The 22,507-nt window shown below is 43.5% G+C and overlaps 1 protein-coding gene across 1 annotated transcript in view; it reads left to right on the forward strand.

Annotated features, from left to right (window-relative positions):
- Positions 1-22,507, forward strand: part of LOC126482268 (eukaryotic translation initiation factor 2-alpha kinase-like) — a 191,284-nt gene that overhangs the window by 9,001 nt on the left and 159,776 nt on the right. Inside the window, exon 3 of the mRNA XM_050106249.1 lies at positions 19,664-19,817. Within this exon, the coding sequence (XP_049962206.1) occupies positions 19,664-19,817 (154 nt within the window). The remainder of the gene's footprint in view (positions 1-19,663; positions 19,818-22,507) is intronic.

A 22,507-nucleotide genomic window follows, 5' to 3' on the forward strand; every position in this document is an offset into this window, starting at 1 on the left:
CAACTTAAAAGGGAAGCTAGTGAGCTACAAAATGACGATACTATCTTTGTTTGCAGAAAGAGGTGAAAATAGGAAGGAAGATAAGGATTTAACATCCCATCCCCATCGAGGCCATATTAGAGGTGGGAGGTATGATGAGAGTGCAGGGTTGCACATTAGTTGGTTTTCTTGTATTACTTGTATATGGGTACAGTATTATACATTCAAAATATAGCATTTTAGATAGCTGGTTTTCCAACCATTGTCATGATGAGTAGGTGTTTGAATGTGCAGAAATGATTAAATTTAGTGAAAGGATATATCTGTAATTTCTGAAACTTTCTAAGCAGAGCAGAAACTGTGTTATCCTTCATTCTAAGGGAAAATACTAATAATATAGTCGTTTGAGGTGACACAGTTTAACTTTCTTTGTTGTAGAGAGAAGAAAGAATTTGAGTTAACTGTAAATGTCAGTCTGGACTGGAAGAAATACCAGTTGCAGATGCCTGTCTGAATAATGTACAAACTAGCACAAATAGCCTAATCTATTTGCAGTACGCTTTTGCCTCACCACGAGTGGGTATTAGAAAGCAGAAATGTGACAATATTTATTTTGCTTGTGTATTATTATTTTTGGTTATGTATTGTAGGCTGTGTTGACAGACCAAACTGTAGCATTTCCCAAGGTCTGTGTTAGCTTGAAAGGCGGCAGTTTGGTCCTGAATTGGTAGTCAACACACACTAAATCCTGAATAATTCTATTTCTATTTATGGCATGTATTTCATAAAAATTTGCAAGTATGACTCTCCTTTAGTTTCATAGTATTATGTGCTTGTAATTTCTGACTGACATATATTGGGTACAGTTTTATCATTGGTTCCATCTTAACCAAGAAATTTGATGGTTCTTCTCCCCATTCATTTTGTTTCACACTGTGAATTTCATAGGAAGAATACGGGAAAAACAATTTATGTACAGGTTCTGTCTTGGATTATCCATTGTCTGATTTTACTTCAGTTAATATTTCTGATGTGGGTTTATTGTTAGATAGATGGACAAATTGTGATTAGGGGTGTGAAGAGATTGTCTGGATAAAAGGGAAAGATCTTAATAACAGAATGTATTGTAATATAGATCAAGAGCACACAGATATGCAAAAGATTTAGTAACTCAGTTGTGTAAAAGTCCCGTCTGATGTACTGAGAGAAGAGGTTAATGAAGTCTTTAAAGTAATTTTTTTGTATCTACCAAATGACTAATTTATTTGGCTGAACAAGTTTCCTTTACAATGGATGACTTAGGATTAAGAATATGCATAACGATAAAATGCAAGGACTAAATGTGTGCACAACTCTAAAGAACTGTGTCTTGAAACAAATGGGAGCTAAATGGAAGTATGCAGAACTCTTTTTGTAGAATTACACTTACAACTTTTGGAGAGCCATTGATTGCAGATGTTCTTTTTTCCATCTCATGTCTATGCTGACTAATTTGATGCAACCTCCCTTGTGCCAACCTATTCATCTAAGAGTAGCACTTACACTCGACATTCTCAATTATTTGCTGTATACATTTGGATCCCTTTCCTTGTCTACAGTTTTTGCCTCCATACATCCCCCACTAATATCATGGAAGATATTTTCTGTCATATTAGTGTGTGCTGTGGGTTGTCCTGCCTATTCATCTACTTAGTGTTTTCAAACACGTTTCCTCACCATTTCTATGGAGAACGTCTCCTCTTATATTAATTATCTGCAGCCTTCTGTAAAATCACTTCTCAGCTACTTCAGTTCTATTTTTTTATGGTTTTCCCATAAGTTTTCTCTCATCATATGGTCTCAGAATTTTCATCCTCAAATTAATGTATATGTTTGATACTGAATAGGCTTCTTTTGGTGAGGAATGCTGTCTTTGCCTGCAATGGTCTGCTTCTTATGTTGACCATGCTTCATCCATTGTCTCTTTTTTTTCATCCAATGTACCAGAATTCTTCCACTTCTACCATTTTTTCCTCACTCGTAATGTTAAATTTGTTGCTAATTGTGTTTCTGCTACTCGTCAGTGCTTTGTTTTTCTTTGGTTGACTCTCCGTCCACATTCTCTGCTCATTCTGTTTGTTCCATTTGATAGGTCCTGTAAATCTTTCTTATTTTCATAGTAGATAAGTCATCAGTGAAACTCATGATGGTGTTTTTCCATGAGTTTTAATCCCATTTCCATCCTTGTTTTTTCATTATGCAGATTGAACAGTGGAGGATAAAGAGTACATCCTTCCCTTACACCCTTCTTAATCCCAGCACATCTCACTTGATCTTTTATTCTTATTGTTTCGCTTGATCTTGTGCATGTTATATGTTACCCATATTTTCCTGTTGTGTACACCTGTTTGTGACAATTTCAACAACTTGCACCACTTTACATTGTCCAAAGACTTTACTTTGTTGACAGATTGTGTGTTGATTTTACACATCTGTTGCATTCAGTAACACAGGAACTTTTGCTTTGGTTGCTGTAAAATCCCTCAGGCCACATGTAACAGCTTCAATTTTCTTTTTCATTCATTTGTATATTAGGCCTATTCTTGGATACGTGAAATTGTCAAATGGTTTGTGTAATAGTTCTAGCATTTATCTGTTCTTGCTATCTTTGGAATAGTGTGGATGATATTCTTCCCCAAAGGTGTGACGACATATCAGAAGTCTCATAGTGAAGTATAAAAAGACTAGAAACATTTGTGATCTAATCCAAACCCTTAGGAAAACCGACTTGAATGATCATTCAGATCAATGGTTCTAGAAGTTCTAAAAGAATGTACTCTATTCCCTCCTCTTCATTGTATTCCAAGGCTTCCAAAGCCCTTTCAAACTCAAATATTGGACCTATTATGTCCAAATCAGTTACTGTTTATCTTCTTCTATCACATTAGCACACTGGTCTTCCATGTATAAAGGTAGTCGGTTTACTCTTTCTTTAGTAGTGGAAAGCCTTGTACGCTCTTAATTCTGATGCCTTGGTTCTAAATTCTCCATAATTTATTTTGACTTTATTGCATGCTGAAACTGTCTTCTGACAACTGCTTTTTCAGTTTCTTAACATCTTTCCTACAGCCATTTCACTTGACTTTATTTTCATTTCTAAGTGACATATCATGGAATGACTTTCTTTTCCTAGACTTTTAGTATTTTCTTCTTTTGCCAACAAGTTGAAGTATTTATGTTGTAGAAAAGTACTTCTAAAATGTAAATACTTTTGGATTAAAGCAGAAGCATTGAGATTTCATTGGACACACACGAAAAGAAAGAAAACTTGCTAGGTTTTGTAGTAATCCTTTTACAAGCCAAAGTAAAATACACACACATATATACTTTTATACATACAGACACCTGTGCCATTACAATGTGCCAGCTGGACCAACAGTGTCACTGTTGCATTTTAGCAGGTTGACTATGTTGTGGTGGGGGTAGGGCTAGGTGGGATGGTAGAGGGTAGCAGGAGCCAGTGAGAGGGATTGTGGTGGATGGCTAGTGGTTCCAAGGCCGGCAAACGATATGTCGGCTAGGGATGCAGAAGGGAGGGGTGACAGTTGTACGGGCTAGGCATGTGATGCTGAAGGTGACATGGGGAAGTGAATAGGGATGGAGTGACAGATGGAGGAAGGGGAAACTGTTGGATGGAGGGTGCAGGAATAGTGGGTTACGTGTGATTGAGACCAGGATGATTATGGGAGTGGAGGATATATCGTAAGAATACGACCCATCTGTGTAGGTGGGTGGTAGAGAAGGTGCTGGCGAAGGGAAGGATCCAGATGGCCCAGTTTGTGAAGTAACCATTGAAATTCAGCATGTTGTGCCACCAGATGTTCCACTTTGTGCATGGCAACAGTTTGCCTTTAGCCATTCATACTGGTGGACTGCTGGTTGATCGTCATATTGTTGTAAAAGCTGTACAGTGTTTGCTGCATGATTGGTATATGACATGGCTGCTTTCATAGGTGGCCCAACTTGTGGCCTCTTCTCCTATGCCATCAGTGGCTGGGTGACCGGTGAAAGCAGCATGGCATATACAAATTCTGCTGCAAACACTGCACATCTTTTTACATCAGTGTGACTACCAATCGGCTGTCCACCAGGATGACTGGCTACCACCAAACTGTTGCCAAGAACAAAGCTGACCACTTGGTGGCACAACATTCAGCTGACCACATCATGCTCGGTTTCAAAGGCTGTTTCATAACCCAGGACATTTGGATCCTTTGCTCCACCCCCAGCTTCTCTGAACTAAGCAAATGGGAGTTATCCTTAAAATACATCCTCCACTCCTGTGATCATCCTCACCTCAATCTCTGATAAACCCACTGTCTCTGCACCCTCCACACAACAGCGTCCCTTTACTCCATACTGTCACCCTCTCCCTATTCATGTCCCTTCAGCGTCTGCCGTACCCCAGTGGCTCCTACAACTGCGCATTACATGCCTAGTCTGTATACCTGACACTCCTCCCTCGCATTCCTAGCCAGCAAACTAGCTGCCCCCCCTGCGGGTCCGGGGTAAGAATAGGCCCGAGGTATTCCTGCCTGTCGTAAGAGGCGACTAAAAGGAGTTTCAACCGTTTCAGCCTTCCATGTGATGTCCCCCTTGGGGTTTGACCTCCATTTTTCAAAATTCTACAGAAGTACGAGCCTTTTGGGGAAGGACGCCTTACGTGGTGTACCACTGGTCCTCAGTGCACTAAGACCTTGGCATTCAGCATTGTACCGGCGTTGTAACCATACCCACTATTCCTCAAATTGGGCCTAAACGCCTGATGGGTTGTACAAGTTACACCCATAGTGCGTCCCCATCTGCACCTACTATCATGATGGACTTTCCATGGCACCAGAAATCCAGCACGGTAGCCAGCCCGTTGTGGTGGGGTCGTCATGTACCCTCTAGGTTGTAGCCCCCTGACAACACAGGGATCGTACTGCCGATACCTGAGCTGCACCCTCCCCACGTCGGCCAAGGAGTAGATGCCTGTCTCCTTGGGGCATCAGGACTCCTGGCAATGGTCATCCTGCCAGGCGGCCCTTGCTGAGGCTGGGTGGCGCCCGTGGGGAGAGCCCCTGGTTGGAGTGGGTGGTATCGGGGCGGACGTTTCGCAGATGAAACGTCAACACGTATCAGGTCGCTCTGCGGCCGAGTCTTTCAAAAGGAAAGGTACTGTTTCTAGTTCCGGTTCTCCTGCCCTTTCCCCCTTGGCCACTCCCTGGGAGGAGGGACAGGCCCGCCGGCTTGGGGCGAAGTACTTCCCCCGCTATTTGGTCTGTTCTCGAACCGATAGGGGGACGTTCGCCACCTCCAAGCCCATGTTCTTTGTTCAGCACATTGAGGACATCTTCGGGGAAATCGAGGCTCTCAGTAATATGCGTTCGGGGTCCGTTCTTATAAAGACCACCTCCGCCACACAGTCGGCGGCGCTCCAGGCGTGCGACCGCCTGGGGGACGTCCCAGTGTCCATTGTCCCGCATCTGGCACTAAATAGGACGCAGGGGGTTATTTTTCATCGGGATCTCCTGCTGCAATCTGATGAGGAGCTCAGGGCCAACCTGGAGCGCCGAGGCGTGCATTTCGTCCGGCGAGTCCAGCGCGGCCCCAAAGACCGTCACATCGACACCGGGGCCTTTATCGTCGCCTTCAAGGGGGATGTTCTACCGGAGAAGGTAAAGGTGATGTGCTACCGGTGCGACGTGCGACCTTATGTCCCGCCTCCTATGCGCTGTTTTCGGTGTTTGCGCTTTGGGCACATGTCGTCATGGTGTGAGGCTGAGCCTCTTTGTGGCGATTGTGGACGTCCTCTTCCTGAGGAACATACATGCACCCCACCACCTCGGTGCGTTAATTGTCCTGGCATCCACTCGCCTAGATCCTCAGACTGCCCCGCATATCAGAAGGAGAAGAAGGTACAAGAACTCAAAACTTTGGATCGGCTATCTTATTCTGAGGCCAGGAAGAAGTATGACCGCCTCCATCCCGTGCTGTTGACCACTTCGTTTGCCTCAGTTGTGTCCACTCCTTCCGCGGTATCCTCACCCCTATCCTGTCCCCCCTCCGCCTCCTCCCCCCATCCGAGGTCTCTGCCTCCGCCTCCCAAATCCCTCCCTTCCAAATCCTCCTCCCCCGTGGCCAACGCTCCTCTGCCCCAGGGGCCACCCTTCCTCCTCCTCCTCCTCCTCCTCCTCCTCCTCCTCCTCCCCCCCCCCCCTCCCCCGCCTGAGAAGCGATCCTCTTCTCAGGCGTCCATCAGGGAAACGTTCCGGACTCCAGCTTCCGAGGTCCGGCATTCCAAACCGGACCCCGCGCGTGAGGACCTTCTTCGGGTCCAGCCCACCGTCCCTGTGCCTCCTCGGACTTCCAAGAAGGCCTCCAAGAAGAAGTCTCTATTCCCCTCTCCACCCCGGCGCGTTTCGTCTGACGCTCCATCCGTGAGTCGCTGCTCCCGGCCGTCCTCAGTTTCGCTGGGACACTCTGCTGCCAGGCACTCAGCTGGCCTCTCGTCGGCAAATGATGCTGCCCCTCCTACACAACCAGGGACAGCGGCCGCAGCTGGCGACGACTCGATGGAACAGGATCCGCCTCCCGCCGGTTGTAGCGTTGTTCCCTCGAAACCTGGCTCTCCGCGGCCATCGAGGTGACCAGCTCTTCCCCCGTCTCGTTCCCCCTCCTTTTTGACTAGCGATGGCCTTGTTACATTGGAACATAAGAGGTATTCGATCTAATCGGGAGGAATACAACTGCTCCTCCGCCTGCACTGTCCGCTCGTCCTTGGTCTCCAGGAAACCAAGTTGCACCCGACTGACCGTATTGCCTTTACCCACTATACCCCGGAGCGGTATTACCTCACCCCTGTGGACGGTATCCCAGCTCATGGTGGGGTCATGTAGCTCGTTTGGGACGATGTCTATTACCATCCCATCCCATTGACCACCCCACTCCAAGCAATAGCTGTCCGTATTACTCTTTCTGCTTTTACTTTTTCAGTTTGTACCATCTACACTCCATCGTCATCTGCTGTTAGTCGGGCTGACATGATGCACCTGATTGTTCAGCTTCCCCCGCCGTTTTTATTGTTTGGCGACTTCAATGCCCATCATCCCCTTTGAGGCTCTCCTGCATCCTGTCAAAGAGGCTCACTCTTGGCGGATGTCTTCAACCATCTCAATCTTGTCTGCCTCAATACTGGCGCCCTGACTTTCCTCTCAGACTCTACTCATACCTACTCCCACTTGGACCTCTCGATCTGTTCTACAACTCTTGCCCGTCGGTTCGAGTGGTATGTCCTTTCTGACACCTATTCGAGCGACCACTTCCCCTGTGTCGTTCGTCTCCTGCACCACACCGCATCCCCACGTCCTTCGAGCTGGAACATACCGAAAGCTGACTGGGGACTTTACTCCTCCCTGGCGACCTTTCCGGACCACGATTTTCTCAGTTGTGACAGTCAGGTCGCATACCTCACGGCTGTTATCATCAATGCTGCCGAACGTTCCATTCCTCGTACTACCTCTTCTTCACGTCACGAGGCTTGTAGAGACGCTATCCGTGCTCGACGACATGCTTTACGCACCTTTCGCCGCCATCCTACGTTGGCGAATTGTATTGGATACAAACGACTCCGAGCACAATGCCGTAGAGTCATCAAAGACAGCAAAAAAGCTTGTTGGGCCTCTTTCACCAGCTCCTTTAACAGTTTTACTCCCTCTTCTGTCGTATGGAGTGGCCTGTGCCGGCTGTCGGGCATTAAGGCCCACTCCTCGGTACCTGGCCTGACCTCAGGTAATGAGGTCCTCGTTGATCCTGTGGCTGTCTCCAACGCCTTCGGCCGGTTTTTCGCGGAGGTTTCAAGCTCCGCCCATTACCACCCTGCCTTCCTTCCCAGGAAAGAGGCAGAAGAGGTTTGGCGACCTTCCTTCCACTCGCTGAATCTGGAAACTTATAATGCCCCCTTTACTATGCGGGAACTCGAACGTGCGCTTGCACTGTCCCGGTCCTCTGCTCCGGGGCCAGATGCCATTCACGTTCAGATGCTGGCACACCTTTCTCCGGCGGGCAAAAGCTTCCTTCTTCGTACCTACAATCGCGTCTGGACCGAAGGTCAGGTCCCCATGCGTTGACGTGATGCCGCCGTCGTTCCTATACCCAAACCCGGGAAGGATAGACACCTTCCTTCTAGTTACCGCCCCATTTCTCTTACAAGCTGTGTCTGTAAGGTGATGGAGCGCATGGTTCATGCTCGGTTAGTTTGGATTCTTGAATCTCGACGGCTACTTACCAATGTCCAATGCGGCTTTCGTCGCCACCGCTCCGCTGTTGACCACCTTCTGACCTTGTCGACATTCATCGTGAACAACTTTTTGCGAAGGCGCCAAACGGTAGCCGTGTTCTTCGATTTGGAGAATGCTTATGATACCTGTTGGAGAGGAGGTATCCTCCGCACTATGCACAAGTGGGGCCTACGCGGTCGCCTGACCCTTTTTATTGATTCCTTTTTAACGGATCGAAAGTTTAGGGTACGTGTGGGTTCCGAATTGTCCGACGTCTTCCTCCAGGAGAACGGAGTGCCTCAGGGCTCCGTCTTGAGCGTAGCCCTTTTTGCCATCGCGATCAATCCAATTATGGATTGCATTCCACCTAATGTCTCAGGCTCTCTCTTTGTCGATGACTTCGCGATCTACTGCAGTGCCCAGAGAACATGCCTCCTGGAACGCTGCCTTCAGCGTTGTCTAGACAGCCTATACTCATGGAGCGTGGCAAATGGCTTCCGGTTCTCTGAAGAGAAGACGGTTTGTATCAACTTTTGGCGATATAAAGCGTTCCTTCCGCCATCCTTACATCTCGGTCCCGTTGTTCTCCCATTCGTGGAAACAACTAAGTTTCTAGGGCTCACGTTGGACAGGAAACTGTGTTGGTCTCCGCATGTCTCTTATTTGGCGGCCCGTTGTACACGTTCCCTTAATGTCCTCAGAGTTCTTAGTGGTTCATCTTGGGGAGCAGATCGCACTGTCCTGCTTCGCTTGTATCCGTCCATAGTCCGATCGAAGCTGGATTATGGGAGCTTCGTCTGCTCGGCCATCCCTCTTACGCCGTCTCAACTCCATCCACCAACGGGGGTTACGTCTTGCGACCGGAGCCTTCTACACTAGTCCTGTCGAGAGTCTTTATGCTGAAGCTGCTGAATTACCATTGACCTACCGGCACGACGTACTGCTGTGTCGGTATGCCTGCCGGCTGTTGTCTATGCCCGACCACCCCTCTTACCAGTCCTTCTTCTCCGATTCTCTCGACTGTCAGTACGGGTTGTATGTGTCTGCCCTGCTGCCCCCCGGAGTCCGCTTCTCTCGCCTGCTTCGACAATTGGATTTTGCCCTCCCTACCACCTTCAGAGAGGGTGAGAGCCCGACACCACCTTGGCTCCAGGCTCCGGTTCATATTTATCTCGACCTCTACTCACTCCCGAAGGAGGGTACTCCGGCTGCAGTGTGTTGCTCACGGTTTGTCGAACTTCGTGCTCGACTTGCCGGTCACACCTTTGCTCGACTTGCCGGTCACACCTTTATTTACACCGATGGCTCCAAAACTGACGATGGTGTCGGCTGTGACTTTGTCGTCGGGGCCGCCACCTTTAAATACCTGCTCCTCAACCAATGTTCGAGCTTTACGGCCGAGCTTTTTGCTCTCCATCAGGCCGTTCAGTATGCCCGCCGCCACCGCCATTCATCATATGTAGTCTGCTCTGACTCACTCAGTGCTCTTCAGAGCCTTGGAGCTCCCTATCCGGTCCATCCCTTGATTCAGCGGATACAGCAGTCCCTCCATTCTTTCGCTGATAATGGTTCTCCTGTCAGCTTTCTGTGGGTTCCCGGACATGTAGGAGTGCCTGGGAATGAGGCTGCCCGACCATCTCGGCGAGAGGAGGTCCTTCTGACCAGGTTGCGGATTGGGCATTGCCGGTTTAGCCACCGCTACCTGCTCTCCAGTGACCCAGCCCCGCAGTGCCCTTGTGGTCAGGCATTAACAGTGCGCCATGTTTTATTGTCGTGTCCCTGCTTTAGTCAATCTCGTGTTGTCCTATCCCCGCCATCTACTTTACTGGATATTTTAGCTGATGACGCTCGAGCAGCTGCTCGTGTTCTGCATTTTATAACTTTGACTGGCTTGTCCAAAGACATCTAACCTTTTTACTTATTTTATCTGCATCTTTGTCAGGTCTTTCTGGTGTCCCCCCCTCCCCTTGAGTTTTACTAGATTCCATGTGCTCTAACAACGGTGACCGGGCGCTAATGACCTCAGTAGTTGAGCGCCCTTAAACCCCACCAAAAAAAAAAAAAAAAAACAACCTGGCTGCCTCCTCCTAAGTTGCTAGCCATCCACCCCCAATTCTGTCTCCATGGCTCTTGCCTCCCTCCAGCCGCTCCACGCAACACTACCCTCACCACAACCTAGTCAACATGCTCAAATGCAGCACTGGCACACTCAGTCCAGCCAGTACCATGTAATGGCATAGGCATTTGTGTGTGTGTGTGTGTTTTTATTTTATTCTAGTTCATAAAAGGATTACTCCAAAACCTAGCAAACTCAACATGTCCGCTCTTCGTTGAATGGTCTTCCTTAATCCAATTGAAGTATTTGTTCTATCACCTACAGTTTCTTTGCAGTTACTTTTTTCTACTTGTATTTATGTGTCCTCGTACTGTGATAACTCATTTTTGGTATGTCAATTCCTCCTTGATTAAACTACTTGTTGTGATATTGATTATTGCAATGCCTACAGCCTCAGAAAACTTGGAGTGCACTTGAACATTCCCCAGTGTTTCACTATCCCACGGTTTTTCTTCACAGTTCTCTTTTCTTTGCCATTGTTGATTCATGATCTGAGCTATAACAGCTCCTGGGTAGACCTTATAATGCAATATCTCTGTCTAATGATGATGTAATCCATCTGGTACCTTCCCATGCCCCTGACCTGTTCCAAATATGTTGCTCCCACTTGTGATTTTTCAACAGTGTATTAAGAGTTAAAATCTGTTGCAGAACTCAAGGAATCTGTCTCCTCGTTTCTATTGCTGAGTCTGTATTCTCCTATAATTCTTTCTTCTATTTCTTCCTCTACTATATCATATCTACCCCCCCTCCCCCCTTCCATGATTTTTTTTCAGCTTTTACTTATTGAGTTACCCCTTCTATCCCATCGTATATTCTATCTCATCATCATCTTTTTGAAGTGTTGGCCACGGATTTGTGCATTTGGGTGACTGTGTGGTTTTGTGTGAGAATGTGTGTACTTTTGCTAGAGAAAAAGTGAGAGCTCAAAAACTAGTGTGAATACTGTTTTCTGTTGTGTGTTTCTATGCACCAAGCATCAGTCAGCTATAGTTGATTGGTTGCCTTTCCTTTATTTTATGTATTATTTTATCTAGGAATTTCCATTATTGTTTACGTAATTTCTTCTTCTTCTTCAGAATGGGCCTACTTCAGACCATGCTTGTTCAACTTCTGGGCTTTGGTGTTTGCCCAGTTCTGTTGCATCCTCTGCCGATGTAACTCCTTCCTTTCTTCCGTCCAGGGGGTATCTTTCCTTCGGGGCTTTTACTGAAGTCCTCAGACTTCCTTCAAGGTATGTCTCATAGACTGTCTGTTCTGGAGATAGTTATTCCCAGCTCTTTAATACCCTTTTCAGTTTCTGTCAACCAAGTGGCGCAAACCTTCTTGATTTGCCAGAAGATGAACAGATGGTTGGTCAATCTGTTTGGAGGCAATATTGCAACTGCACAGTCAGAGAGCCTCTCAATATGTTCATAGAGCTCCGAGTTATGTCGCCTTCTGAATTCCTTATCTTCTTCTACTGGACAAAGGATCTTCCTGAGGATTCTCGTCTCTCTGACTTTCAGTTTCTCCACCAGACCTCTCTGGTTCATGGAAAGACATTCCATGGCTTACAGGGTTTTTGGTCATATGACTTGATGCATGGTTCTAAAGTTTCGGGTTGTGTGACAGGCGTTTTTGGTGTAGGTGCTCATAGTCAGCCAATAGGGTAGTTCCAACTTGTTGACGCTCGGGTTCATTCTATTTGCTGAGATACTTAAACTTCTCAGTTCTTTTGATGTTCCCCTGGTCTAGTAACATCTCTCTGTTAGCTTCTTTGATGTTGGTGAAGAACTCTGTTTGAAGACCCACTTTGGCTGCCTGTTTTCAGAGACAGTTTACTTGCGTTTGTGCCATTTCAAGAGAATCAGCAATCAGTGCCATGTCACCTGCAAAAGCCAGGCAATCTGCAATCAGTCCTTCTTTCTTGTGGCTTGGGTAGACGCCACTCTGAACACCCAAATTGGTCAGTTCCTCACACCATTCTCTCGCAGCCTTTTCCAGGACACAGTTGAAGATAAGTAGAGCCTATCCCATTGTCTCACTCCAGTCTTTATCTCAAAGCTTTCTGAGATCTGCCCTGTAAATTTGATCTTTGAATGGGTGCTGATCAATGCTTCTAGAAAGAGTATGCAGATTTTTTTTTGTCTAGTCCTAGTTCCTGGAGTATTTTGTTAATTGTTTCTCTATCAGTGGAGTCGTAGGCCTTCCTGAAGTCAACAAAGGTGAGGACCATCTTGTGGTTTCTCATCTTGGAGTATGCCAGTACAGTTTTAAGATTGAGGATTTGTTCAGCACAGGATTGGGTCTTCCTGAAGTCTTCCAGATACTCTCCCAGTTGACTATCCAGTTGATCTTCCGCCCTTGTTAGTAACTCTGTGGAGAGAATCTTGTGTGTTACCGGGACAAGAGAAATTCCACGGTAGTCGTTCAGATCAGTAAAATCTCTCTTTTGTGAAGTGGATGGATCAGGGCCGTGTTCCAATCAGGTGGTAATTTCTCTGTTTCCCAGATGTCCTGGATGATCTCAATGAGCTTGCCCACAGCATTGCATCCAGTACATTTCCAGAGTGCAGCAATGCAGCAACGTTAGTCCTCTCCAGCTGCCTTATTATTCTTTAGAAGCTCAAGGATTTGCCCAAATTCTTCCAATGAAGAGGGCAGTGCGTCCGTGTTTGGTGTGATTTGTTTATAGTCGAAGTCTTCACTGCATGGATCACAGTTGAGTAGGTTTTTAAAGTACTGAACTAAGAGGTGGCAGCTGTCGTTGTCCTTAAAAACCAGTGTGCCCTGCAAGTCTCTGAAGTGGAGGCTTGGCAGATTGTATTTTCTGATTAGCTGCTTGAAGGTCTGTAGATATCTCTGGAGTTATTCTTAGTGAAGCTCTCTTCGATTTGGGTTAGTTGGTTTTGTGTGAAAGTCTGTTTGGTTCCTCAAATTATCTTAGCCGGAAGTCTTCTTTGTTCCAAAAAGTTCTCCCAATTTTTCTTGGTTTTCTCACAGTTCCACTTTCCCCATAGTGTCTATCTTTGGGCTATTGCATTGTCACAGCCTTCATTCCACCAAGAATGCTTCCTTCTTCTCATGAGGGGGGGCCAAGTTCGTTGGCCACCTTCACAAGTGTCTCCTTCAGTTGGTCACCGCTGTTGAAGTCTGTACTGTTCAGTCTCTGGCTTACTTCTTGTCTGTTCTTAAGTTGCTCTACATCAAATCTCACCATATTAGAGGTTCTGTGTACTCGTATAGGCTGGAGTCTCATTTTGATCTTTGAGAGGTAATGGTCTGAGTCCAGATTGGCACTTCTTATTACCTTCACAGTTTGTATTTCCTTTTGAGGTTTTACTGAAATGGCCACATGGTCTATCTTTGGTGTTAGGAAAAATCTAAGTCTTCTGCTTCCTTGGCAGGTGTCTGGAGGCTGTAGACTTCATGACAAACCCACAAGTCCTTCACACATCCATCAATCATCCGCCAATGCAGTTGGTTATCATATGTGTCGAATAGTTGCCCTCTCTATTTCTGTATTTTTTCTCTCTTCCCAGATAGGCATTAAAGTCACCAAGCAGTACCACAGTGTGTGTCTCTGGAACTTTAGAGAGCATCTTCTAAGGCTTTCCAGAATTTGTCAATTCTGTCAGGATTGCGTCTGTTGTCCTGGTTGTTTGGGGCATGTACGTTGACTACATTGTAGCTCTTGTTAGCACGTTTGAGTGGGAGGATGGATATACAACTGCTTGGGGAGGTGAAGTCAGTCACTGAATCCAGCATCTTGTGACTGGTTATAAATCCTGTACCTAAGTGGGGTATGATCTTCATTACCCGCTAACCTCTTTTCCTTTGAGGATTCTGTATCCTTGGGACTCAAAGGCACGATCATCCATGAATCTTGTTTTCTGTACTGCTGTCAGTACTATTTTGTGTTCTGTTAGCAGATCAGTCAGATGTTTCAATTTACCCACTTTGAGCAGTGGATTAGCATTAAATTTTGCAAAGAAGCTTTGCCGTCTTGGTCTGAGTTTATGTCCTGTGATTTCAGGATGCTCTGACTCATCCTCGAAGCATGTTGGTGCGAACTCCCCAGAATCCGAAGGTCCGCTAATATCACCTTGGGTGTCAATGGATTGGTTACCACCTGGGGTAGAGCATTCAGCGAAATTTCCCTCCATGCTCAGATGAAGATTATTCTTTGTGGGACAGTGGCGAGCCACTGCCCAAGATACTACCCAAGTTGTTAGCTTGAGAGGCTTATTGGGGGTTGTCACCCATAGACAGGTCGCCTTCACTACATTACGTACGTTTGTTGTTGTTGTTGTGGTCTTCAGTCCTGAGACTGGTTTGATGCAGCTCTCCATGCTACTCTATCCTGTGCAAGCTTCTTCACCTCCCAGTACCTACTGCAACCTACATCCTTCTGAATCTGCTTAGTGTATTGATCTCTTGGTCTCCCTCTACAATTTTTACCCTCCACGCTGCCCTCCAATGCTAAATTTGTGATCCCTTGATGCCTCAAAACATGTCCTAGCAACCGATCCCTTCTTCTAGTCAAGTTGGGCCACAAACTTCTCTTCTCCCCAATCCTATTCAATACCTCCTCATTAGTTACGTGATCTACCCACCTTATCTTCAGCATTCTTCTGTAGCACCACATTTCAAAAGCTTCTATTCTCTTCTTGTCCAAACTGGTTATCGTCCATGTTTCACTTCCATACATGGCTACACTCAATACAAATACTTTCAGAAACGACTTCCTGACACTTAAATCTACACTCGATGTTAACAAATTTCTCTTCCTCAGAAACGATTTCCTTGCCATTGCCAGTCTACATTTTATATCCTCTCTACTTCGACAATCATCAGTTATTTTACTCCCTAAATAGCATAACTCCTTTACTACTTTAAGTGTCTCATTTCCTAATCTAATCCCCTCAGCATCACCCGATTTAATTTGACTACATTCCATTATCCTCGTTTTGCTTTTGTTGATGTTCATCTTATATCCTCCTTTCAAGACACTGTCCATTCCGTTCAACTGCTCTTCCAAGTCCTTTGCTGTCTCTGAAAGAATTACAATGTCATCGGCGAACCTCAAAGTTTTTACTTCTTCTCCATGAATTTTAATACCTACTCCGAATTTTTCTTTTGTTTCCTTTACTGCTTGCTCAATATACAGATTGAATAACATCGGGGAGAGGCTACAACCCTGTCTCACTCCTTTCCCAACCACTGCTTCCCTTTCATGCCCCTCGACTCTTATAACTGCCATCTGGTTTCTGTACAAATTGTAAATAGCCTTTCGCTCCCTGTATTTTACCCCTGCCACCTTCAGAATTTGAAAGAGATTATTCCAGTTAACGTTGTCAAAGGCTTTCTCCAAGTCTACAAATGCTAGAAACGTAGGTTTGCCTTTTCTTAATCTTTCTTCTAAGATAAGTCGTAAGGTTAGTATTGCCTCACGTGTTCCAACATTTCTACGGAATCCAAACTGATCTTCCCCGAGGTCCGCTTCTACCAGTTTTTCCATTCGTCTGTAAAGAATTCGCGTTAGTATTTTGCAGCTGTGACTTATTAAACTGATTGTTCGGTAATTTTCACATCTGTCATCACCTGATTTCTTTGGGATTGGAATTATTATATTCTTCTTGAAGTCTGAGGGTATTTCGCCTGTCTCATACATCTTGCTCACCAGATGGTAGAGTTTTGTCATGACTGGCTCTCCCAAGGCCATCAGTAGTTCTAATGGAATGTTGTCTACTCCCGGGGCCTTGTTTCGACTCAGGCCTTTCACTGCTCTTCACGCAGTAACTTATCTCCCATTTCATCTTCATCTACATCCTCTTCCATTTCCATAATATTGTCCTCAAATACATTACGTACATACGGTTCATATTTAACAAGTAAAGCTACTGAATCTTGGCACTCTTTTTCATACAGATGGTGCATTTCAGCCATAGTTTTCACACTTGTAATGTATGGCTCTTTTGTATTGTTTCTCTGTGAATAACAACTTCTGTATTTCAGAAAAGTTTTAAATGGTTTCGAATACAGTCCAATGAGGTTCATTGCTGCCATCCTTTCATATGGTGTCATCTCACATAACTTGTTGATGACAAATTTTTCCAAAGTCAGATAATGAATCCTGTTGTAGTTGTTGTTGTTGTTGCTACTGCAGTATTAAGAAATGAGTGACTTAAATTTGTTTTATCTGTGTCACTGCTGCTGGTGCGAAGCAACAGAGCAGATTTTGGAGGGAGTCATGCCTCTGTTTAATATTTTTATAACTATGACTTTAAACATTCCAGAGGCATTTCTCTGGCTTATCAAGTGTGCCAAACTCATAAATTTGGCTTCTTGCCCATGCCATTCTGTAAAGCCAATGCACAACACTGCAGATGGAATAAAAGCAAAAACCAGCGCTGCATAGCGACATTTAGTGGTAGCAGGCCAGGAACAGTGTTCCTTTGATCTGTACATTCACAGCCGTGGAACACTGATTTTGTATATCCAAGATGTTGGCAACATGTTGCAAACATCGATAGTCCAGTACTGACTGCAAACAGTGTTGCAGAACATGTTTCAAACTCAGTGTAAAAGTGCCTTTAGTAAGCTGTGGTGACTAATTCATTCATAGCCAAGTTTACTGTGTACTCAGGAAGGAAATCATTACAGTCTGTAAACCATTTTAGTAGCAAAATGTAAACAGTACTGTTTTCGGCTTTTTAACACTGTCAGATAATGAAATGTCTGTTTTCATAATTTTTTGGTAACTTCCCATGACTCCATAACTAAGGTGATAAATCCATAACAGTTATGAGCAATCCGTAATAGTCGGCAGCTATGCGTTGCCGTATTTTCCACTTCTATCTATATGCGGGATGCCAAGATATGTTGTATTAAAGTTCATTGCTTACTTCATCATGATGTACATCTTCACCAACATTACACACTCCCCTGTTTCACTAACTGTTGACACTCTCTTCTGCAAACTGCAAATATTTCACAAAAAGCTTTGGAATGTACTCTAAGCTTTGTACCAGTAGCTGTTGTCACAGACGAGCTAATGAGTTCTTTCTTCTACTCACTCCTAGATCATCACATTTTTTTTAGCATACACCTGACTGCAATCATTATCCTCAATAATATCATTTAGGTATGCGTTTTGATTGTTATACTCTTGCAGCTTGTAAAACTCACAAAATAATGCGTTTTTAGTATCTTACAGTCACATTCATGTCCTTGTTGCTTAGTTGCTGCTTTTTTTTTTTTTTACTGATTTTATTCGTGTCCACTGTTCCTTTTCTTCTTTACATTTTCTCTCTTTCATTTGCCTGTGTTATGAATATGTTTTTCTACAACAACTTTCAACGTTTTCGAATACATAAGCACCCGTATTTTTTTTTTAAATATTGTGTAGTACAGCTACCAGAAATGTCACTTCCATTACCAAAAGAATTACATAAAATATACATCAGAAAGTGCAAAAATTAAATAACAGCATACCTTTCTCATATGATAAACTTTTGTAACATTTGTTAACATTACTATGTTGGCAACTTCGCCACCCACATAACAGACATCAGTAGGCAACATAGTGCCTCCTCTTACACATATTTTCAAACTTAGAAAATCTGTGCAGGAAACGTGGGAACTATGTGACACCATTCTATTTTGCATGGCGGACAACAAATGACGTGTATACTAGGAATGTCAAAAACTCAGTTTTTCAAGTTTTGTGGCATGGCTCCCTCTCTCACTATACCTGTCATTTCTTTATACTAGTTAAATATTTTTGTGTCTGACTACTTCATTCTTCTCTGTCCCACACAAAGACAGAGTGATGGCTAGTGAAAAGTCATTTCTGTGTGTCATATTAGAATGACGAATGTCACTGTTATTTCCAAACTGTTACGAATTGTTGACAACAAACTTCATACCAGGATAAATGTACAGTGATGTTATTGTCAGTATGCCCAACAGGATTGAAAGTATGCCTACAATTGTTGTAGATTGCCTATCACTTATTATTCTTATTACATGCTTCTGTGCAACAAACACCTTTTTCCTCAATGAAGAGATATCGAGAATATGGTGTCAAAAGACACCAGTGAATGAAAATAGGAAAAGTAAGTCACCTTCTTGATATTTTAATTTCCCAAATGCAGTAATATCCATAGCCCAGTTGCAATTTAGCTATCATTCTCCCTACACTCTGTATGTAGTTGGAACTGGAAGAAACTCACAGAATGTGGTTCAACCGTATATACCTTCTGCCATGTAGGTCAGAATGGTTTGCAGAGTATAGATGTAGATGTAAATTATGTTGTAGTGCTGACTGAAACCAGAGTTAACATTAATGCTGGTGATAAATGTTACTCTCTTTCATTGTTTCCAAGACAATGTATAATATGGGACATACTTTGATGCACTCTTTAAGTACTGAATGAATGCGTGTTTCCATGCATTGCTGAGTGCAGAACCGATACATCTATTAAAGTTGTTGCCACACATTCCAATTTACACGACGTCTTTGATAATTGACTGTCAGAAGTTAGAAGCTTGGACTTGAATCTCTCTCTCCTCAAACATGATGTTGTCCATGTTCCTTATCAGTGGGCCGCACAATTTTGTTTCGCCTCATTTAGCAGCATGCTGTATACTGTTGCACTTCCTGCCTGATTCTTAACTTTCTGTGCTCTCTATCTCTATCTATCTATCTATCTATATATCTCTCAAATGATTCCGTTGTCAGTGGTAGGCTAAACCCTAATCTTCCTTTCTTCTTGCTTTCTACTTCTAGAAGATTCAGAAATGGCCAAGGTATTATTAGGAGAGAGAGGGGGGGGGCTGGGGAGGGGGGATTATTTATAGAACAAGGAAAAAATAATTAATGTATTCCAAATCTTGATAATACCTTTCAAAGATGGCCTGCATTAGCTTCTAGAGTGCAAGTCATCTGTAAAATCAGCATAAAATTAAAAATAAAATAGTTCACCAGTACCTTGTTATGTGAATTTTTAAGTCTGCTGCTGTATCATTTACAGTGGCGGCATGTTCTCAATTATTTGCTTTTGCTTCACATACGGTAATGTTGTTTTGCACTGAAATAAAAATGTAAGTGTTTTTTCAAGAAGTCACACATTAAACTATTGTGACTGTAATGGAAGCTTTTGCAAAATGTTGAATTGTGCTTGCAACAGGCAGGGAAAAAGTATACATGTGACCTGAATCAGTTTGTAGGTATAGTTGCAATTCTGTGTTGTGTGAGTAACTGTGGCTTTTCTCTCTTCAGCTATCAAATAATGGACACTGGGTGAGAATGATTCCATCATTAAGTGGTGGTCTGTATAAATTTAATGGTGAAAGTATTGAAGCAGTACCAATAACAGCTGACAACTTGCTCCAATCTTCTTCATTCATTTTTTCAGATGATCTGCTAATTGCAGGTAATGTATATTAATCTTTTAATTCAGTGGATTCTGGTTCTAATGCTGTCAGCTTAGTCTATGGTGAAATAAAAATTCTTAATTTTATATCATTTTTGTCACTGTAAGTGATGGGTCAACTTCTCCATACTGCACTTTTTTTTAAATTGTGGATGTCTGCTTTTGAATATTGTATTTCTGTAATAGCATTTGATTTGCAAATGTATTGTGAGAAATATTTTGTTCACCTGAACCAGTTATTATTGCATACATGAAAAGATTTCACTAAAATGTTTGTGCCATTGAAGTATTTTGCCTCACCAAGAAGAAATACATGCTGTGGCATTATTCATTATACTTGATTGTTGCAAGTATCAATAGCTAGCAATTGTTAAAAAGTTGTGGAAAAGCTCTCTTTTCCATGCCCCATGTGGTATTCACTCATGCTGGTCATGGATATGAAACTGGAGCATTTATTTGCATTTATTTTTTATAATTTGATGTTGGTTTTGAAAGGGAAGCAGTGAATAGAGCAACTGCTTCCACTGAATCTTTGCCTTCCATGATGGTGGTCTTAAATTAGTGTGCTTAACACAAAATAAATTCTTTAGTCCAGGTACTGAGCAATAGCTCCAATGTAGCATGTGTAAGAGTTTATGAAATATGAATGGGAATTTAAATCTGGTGGCTGTGATAGTGGACGGAAATGGGGCTGATGTTGACAGTGTGTTGGTGGGGTAGCATTGTAATGCTGCAGTTAACATGATGCAATGGTACGAGTCAGGCCACTAAGTGCGAGCAAAAGGTACGGAAGTCTGTTGCGCAGTGTGTGATCATATAGTTTTTCGTGAAAGAAGGCACCACACCTGTGGTCGTTTTGAGGAGGCTCCATCCACAGTCTGGTGAATAAATGTATTCGAACAATGTTACATGTTTGTACTGCTGAAGGAATACCTTGGAGGACACCAGTTTGATGAGAATGGAGCAGTAGAATAGTTCATTCGCAAATGGCTGTACACAAGTCCCTCTTCTTTCTTTGAGGATGGCATCAAAATATTGCCATTCAGTGGGAAAAATGCGTAACAAAGACAGGATATGATGTAGAAAATTCAGGTGGATGCTTGTAGGCTTTATTTGATTCAGTAATGAATGTTGTTGTTGTTGTTGTTTTTTGTTGGTATCTCCAGTTCAAAGATTGGTTTGATGCAGGTCTCCATGCTATTCTATACAGTGCGCACCCTTCAATCTCCGAGTAACTACTGCAGTCTTACATCCTTCTGAATCTGCTTACTGTATTCATCTCTTGGTCTTCCTCTAAGATGTTTACCCTCCTCCCCTACACTTCCCTTCAGTACTAAATTGGTGATCCCTTGATGCCTCAGAATGCATCCTGCCAATTGATTCCTTCTGCTAGTCAGATTGTGCCAAAATTTTCTCTCCTTCTCAATTCTATCAGTACCTCCTCATTAGTTATAAGATCAACTAACCTAATCTGCAATGTTCCTTCTGTAGCACCACATTTCAAAAGCTTCTATTCCCTTTTTTGTCTAAACTATTTATCGTATATATTTCACTTACGTACATGGCTATATTCCATACAAATACTTTCAGAAGAGACTTCCTGACACTTAAATCTATAGTTGGTGTTAACAAATTTCTCTTCTTCAGAAACACTTTTCTTACCATTGCCAGTCTACAGTTTATATCCCCTCTACTTTGACCATAATCAATTATTTTGTTGCCCAAATAGCAGAACTCCTCTACTACTTTAAGTGTCTCATTTCCATATTTAATCCCCTCAGCATCACCTGATTTAATTAGACTAAATTCCATTATCGTCATTTTGCTTTTGTTGATATTCGTCTTATGTCCTCCTTTCAAGATGGTGTCGATTCCTTTCAGCTGCTCTTCCAAGTCCTTTGCTGCCTCTGACAGAATGTCATTGGCAAACCTCAAAATTTTTATTTCTTCTCCTTGGACTTTAATTTTTTTCCCTAATTTTTCTTTTCTTTCCTTTATTGCTTGCTCAATATACAGATTGAATAACATTGGGGGTAGGCCGTAACCCTGTCTCACTCCCTTCTCAGTCACTGCATCTCTTTCGTGCCCTTTGTCTCTTATAACTGCCATCTGGTTTCTGTACAAATTGTAAATAGCCTTCTGCTCCCTGTATTTTACGCTGCCGTCTTTAGAATTTGAAAAAGAGTATTCCAGTCAACATTGTTAAAAGCTTTCTCTAAATCTAGAAGGCCTCTGTAATTTTCCTGTAGGTAGCATCCATCTTACTGAGATGTTTGTATTTTCCCACCTCCGCGCTGCAAATGTTTTTTTTTTTTTAAAAGCCCAGTCGATGCGCTGTTGTTTTCACGTCAATTCTACCAACATTGAGAGTTGTTTAGTTCTTGGGGTTTTGTAGAATTCCTGGATTCGTGTCTCATCGCTGTGCAGCCTATGAGAAGGATTGCGGAAGACTCCCAAATAAATTCCAAAGTACACCAATATATTTCCAGGACTCTGGTGTCCGAGCCTGGTGAACTGTACCGGTTACATCACATGTACACAAAATTGACATCAAACGACACAGAGTTCACAACAATCAACAAACAAGTGAGCCTACATTACATTTGCTCGCAACCCTAGCCAAAAAACAAGTGCCCCAAGGTGCCTGCGTGACCTCTATACTTTTGTTAACAATTACCTACAATGAAAAT

The sequence above is a fragment of the Schistocerca serialis genome, chromosome 5 (genome assembly GCF_023864345.2).
Source record: "Schistocerca serialis cubense isolate TAMUIC-IGC-003099 chromosome 5, iqSchSeri2.2, whole genome shotgun sequence".
NCBI classification, from domain to species: Eukaryota; Metazoa; Arthropoda; class Insecta; order Orthoptera; family Acrididae; genus Schistocerca; species Schistocerca serialis.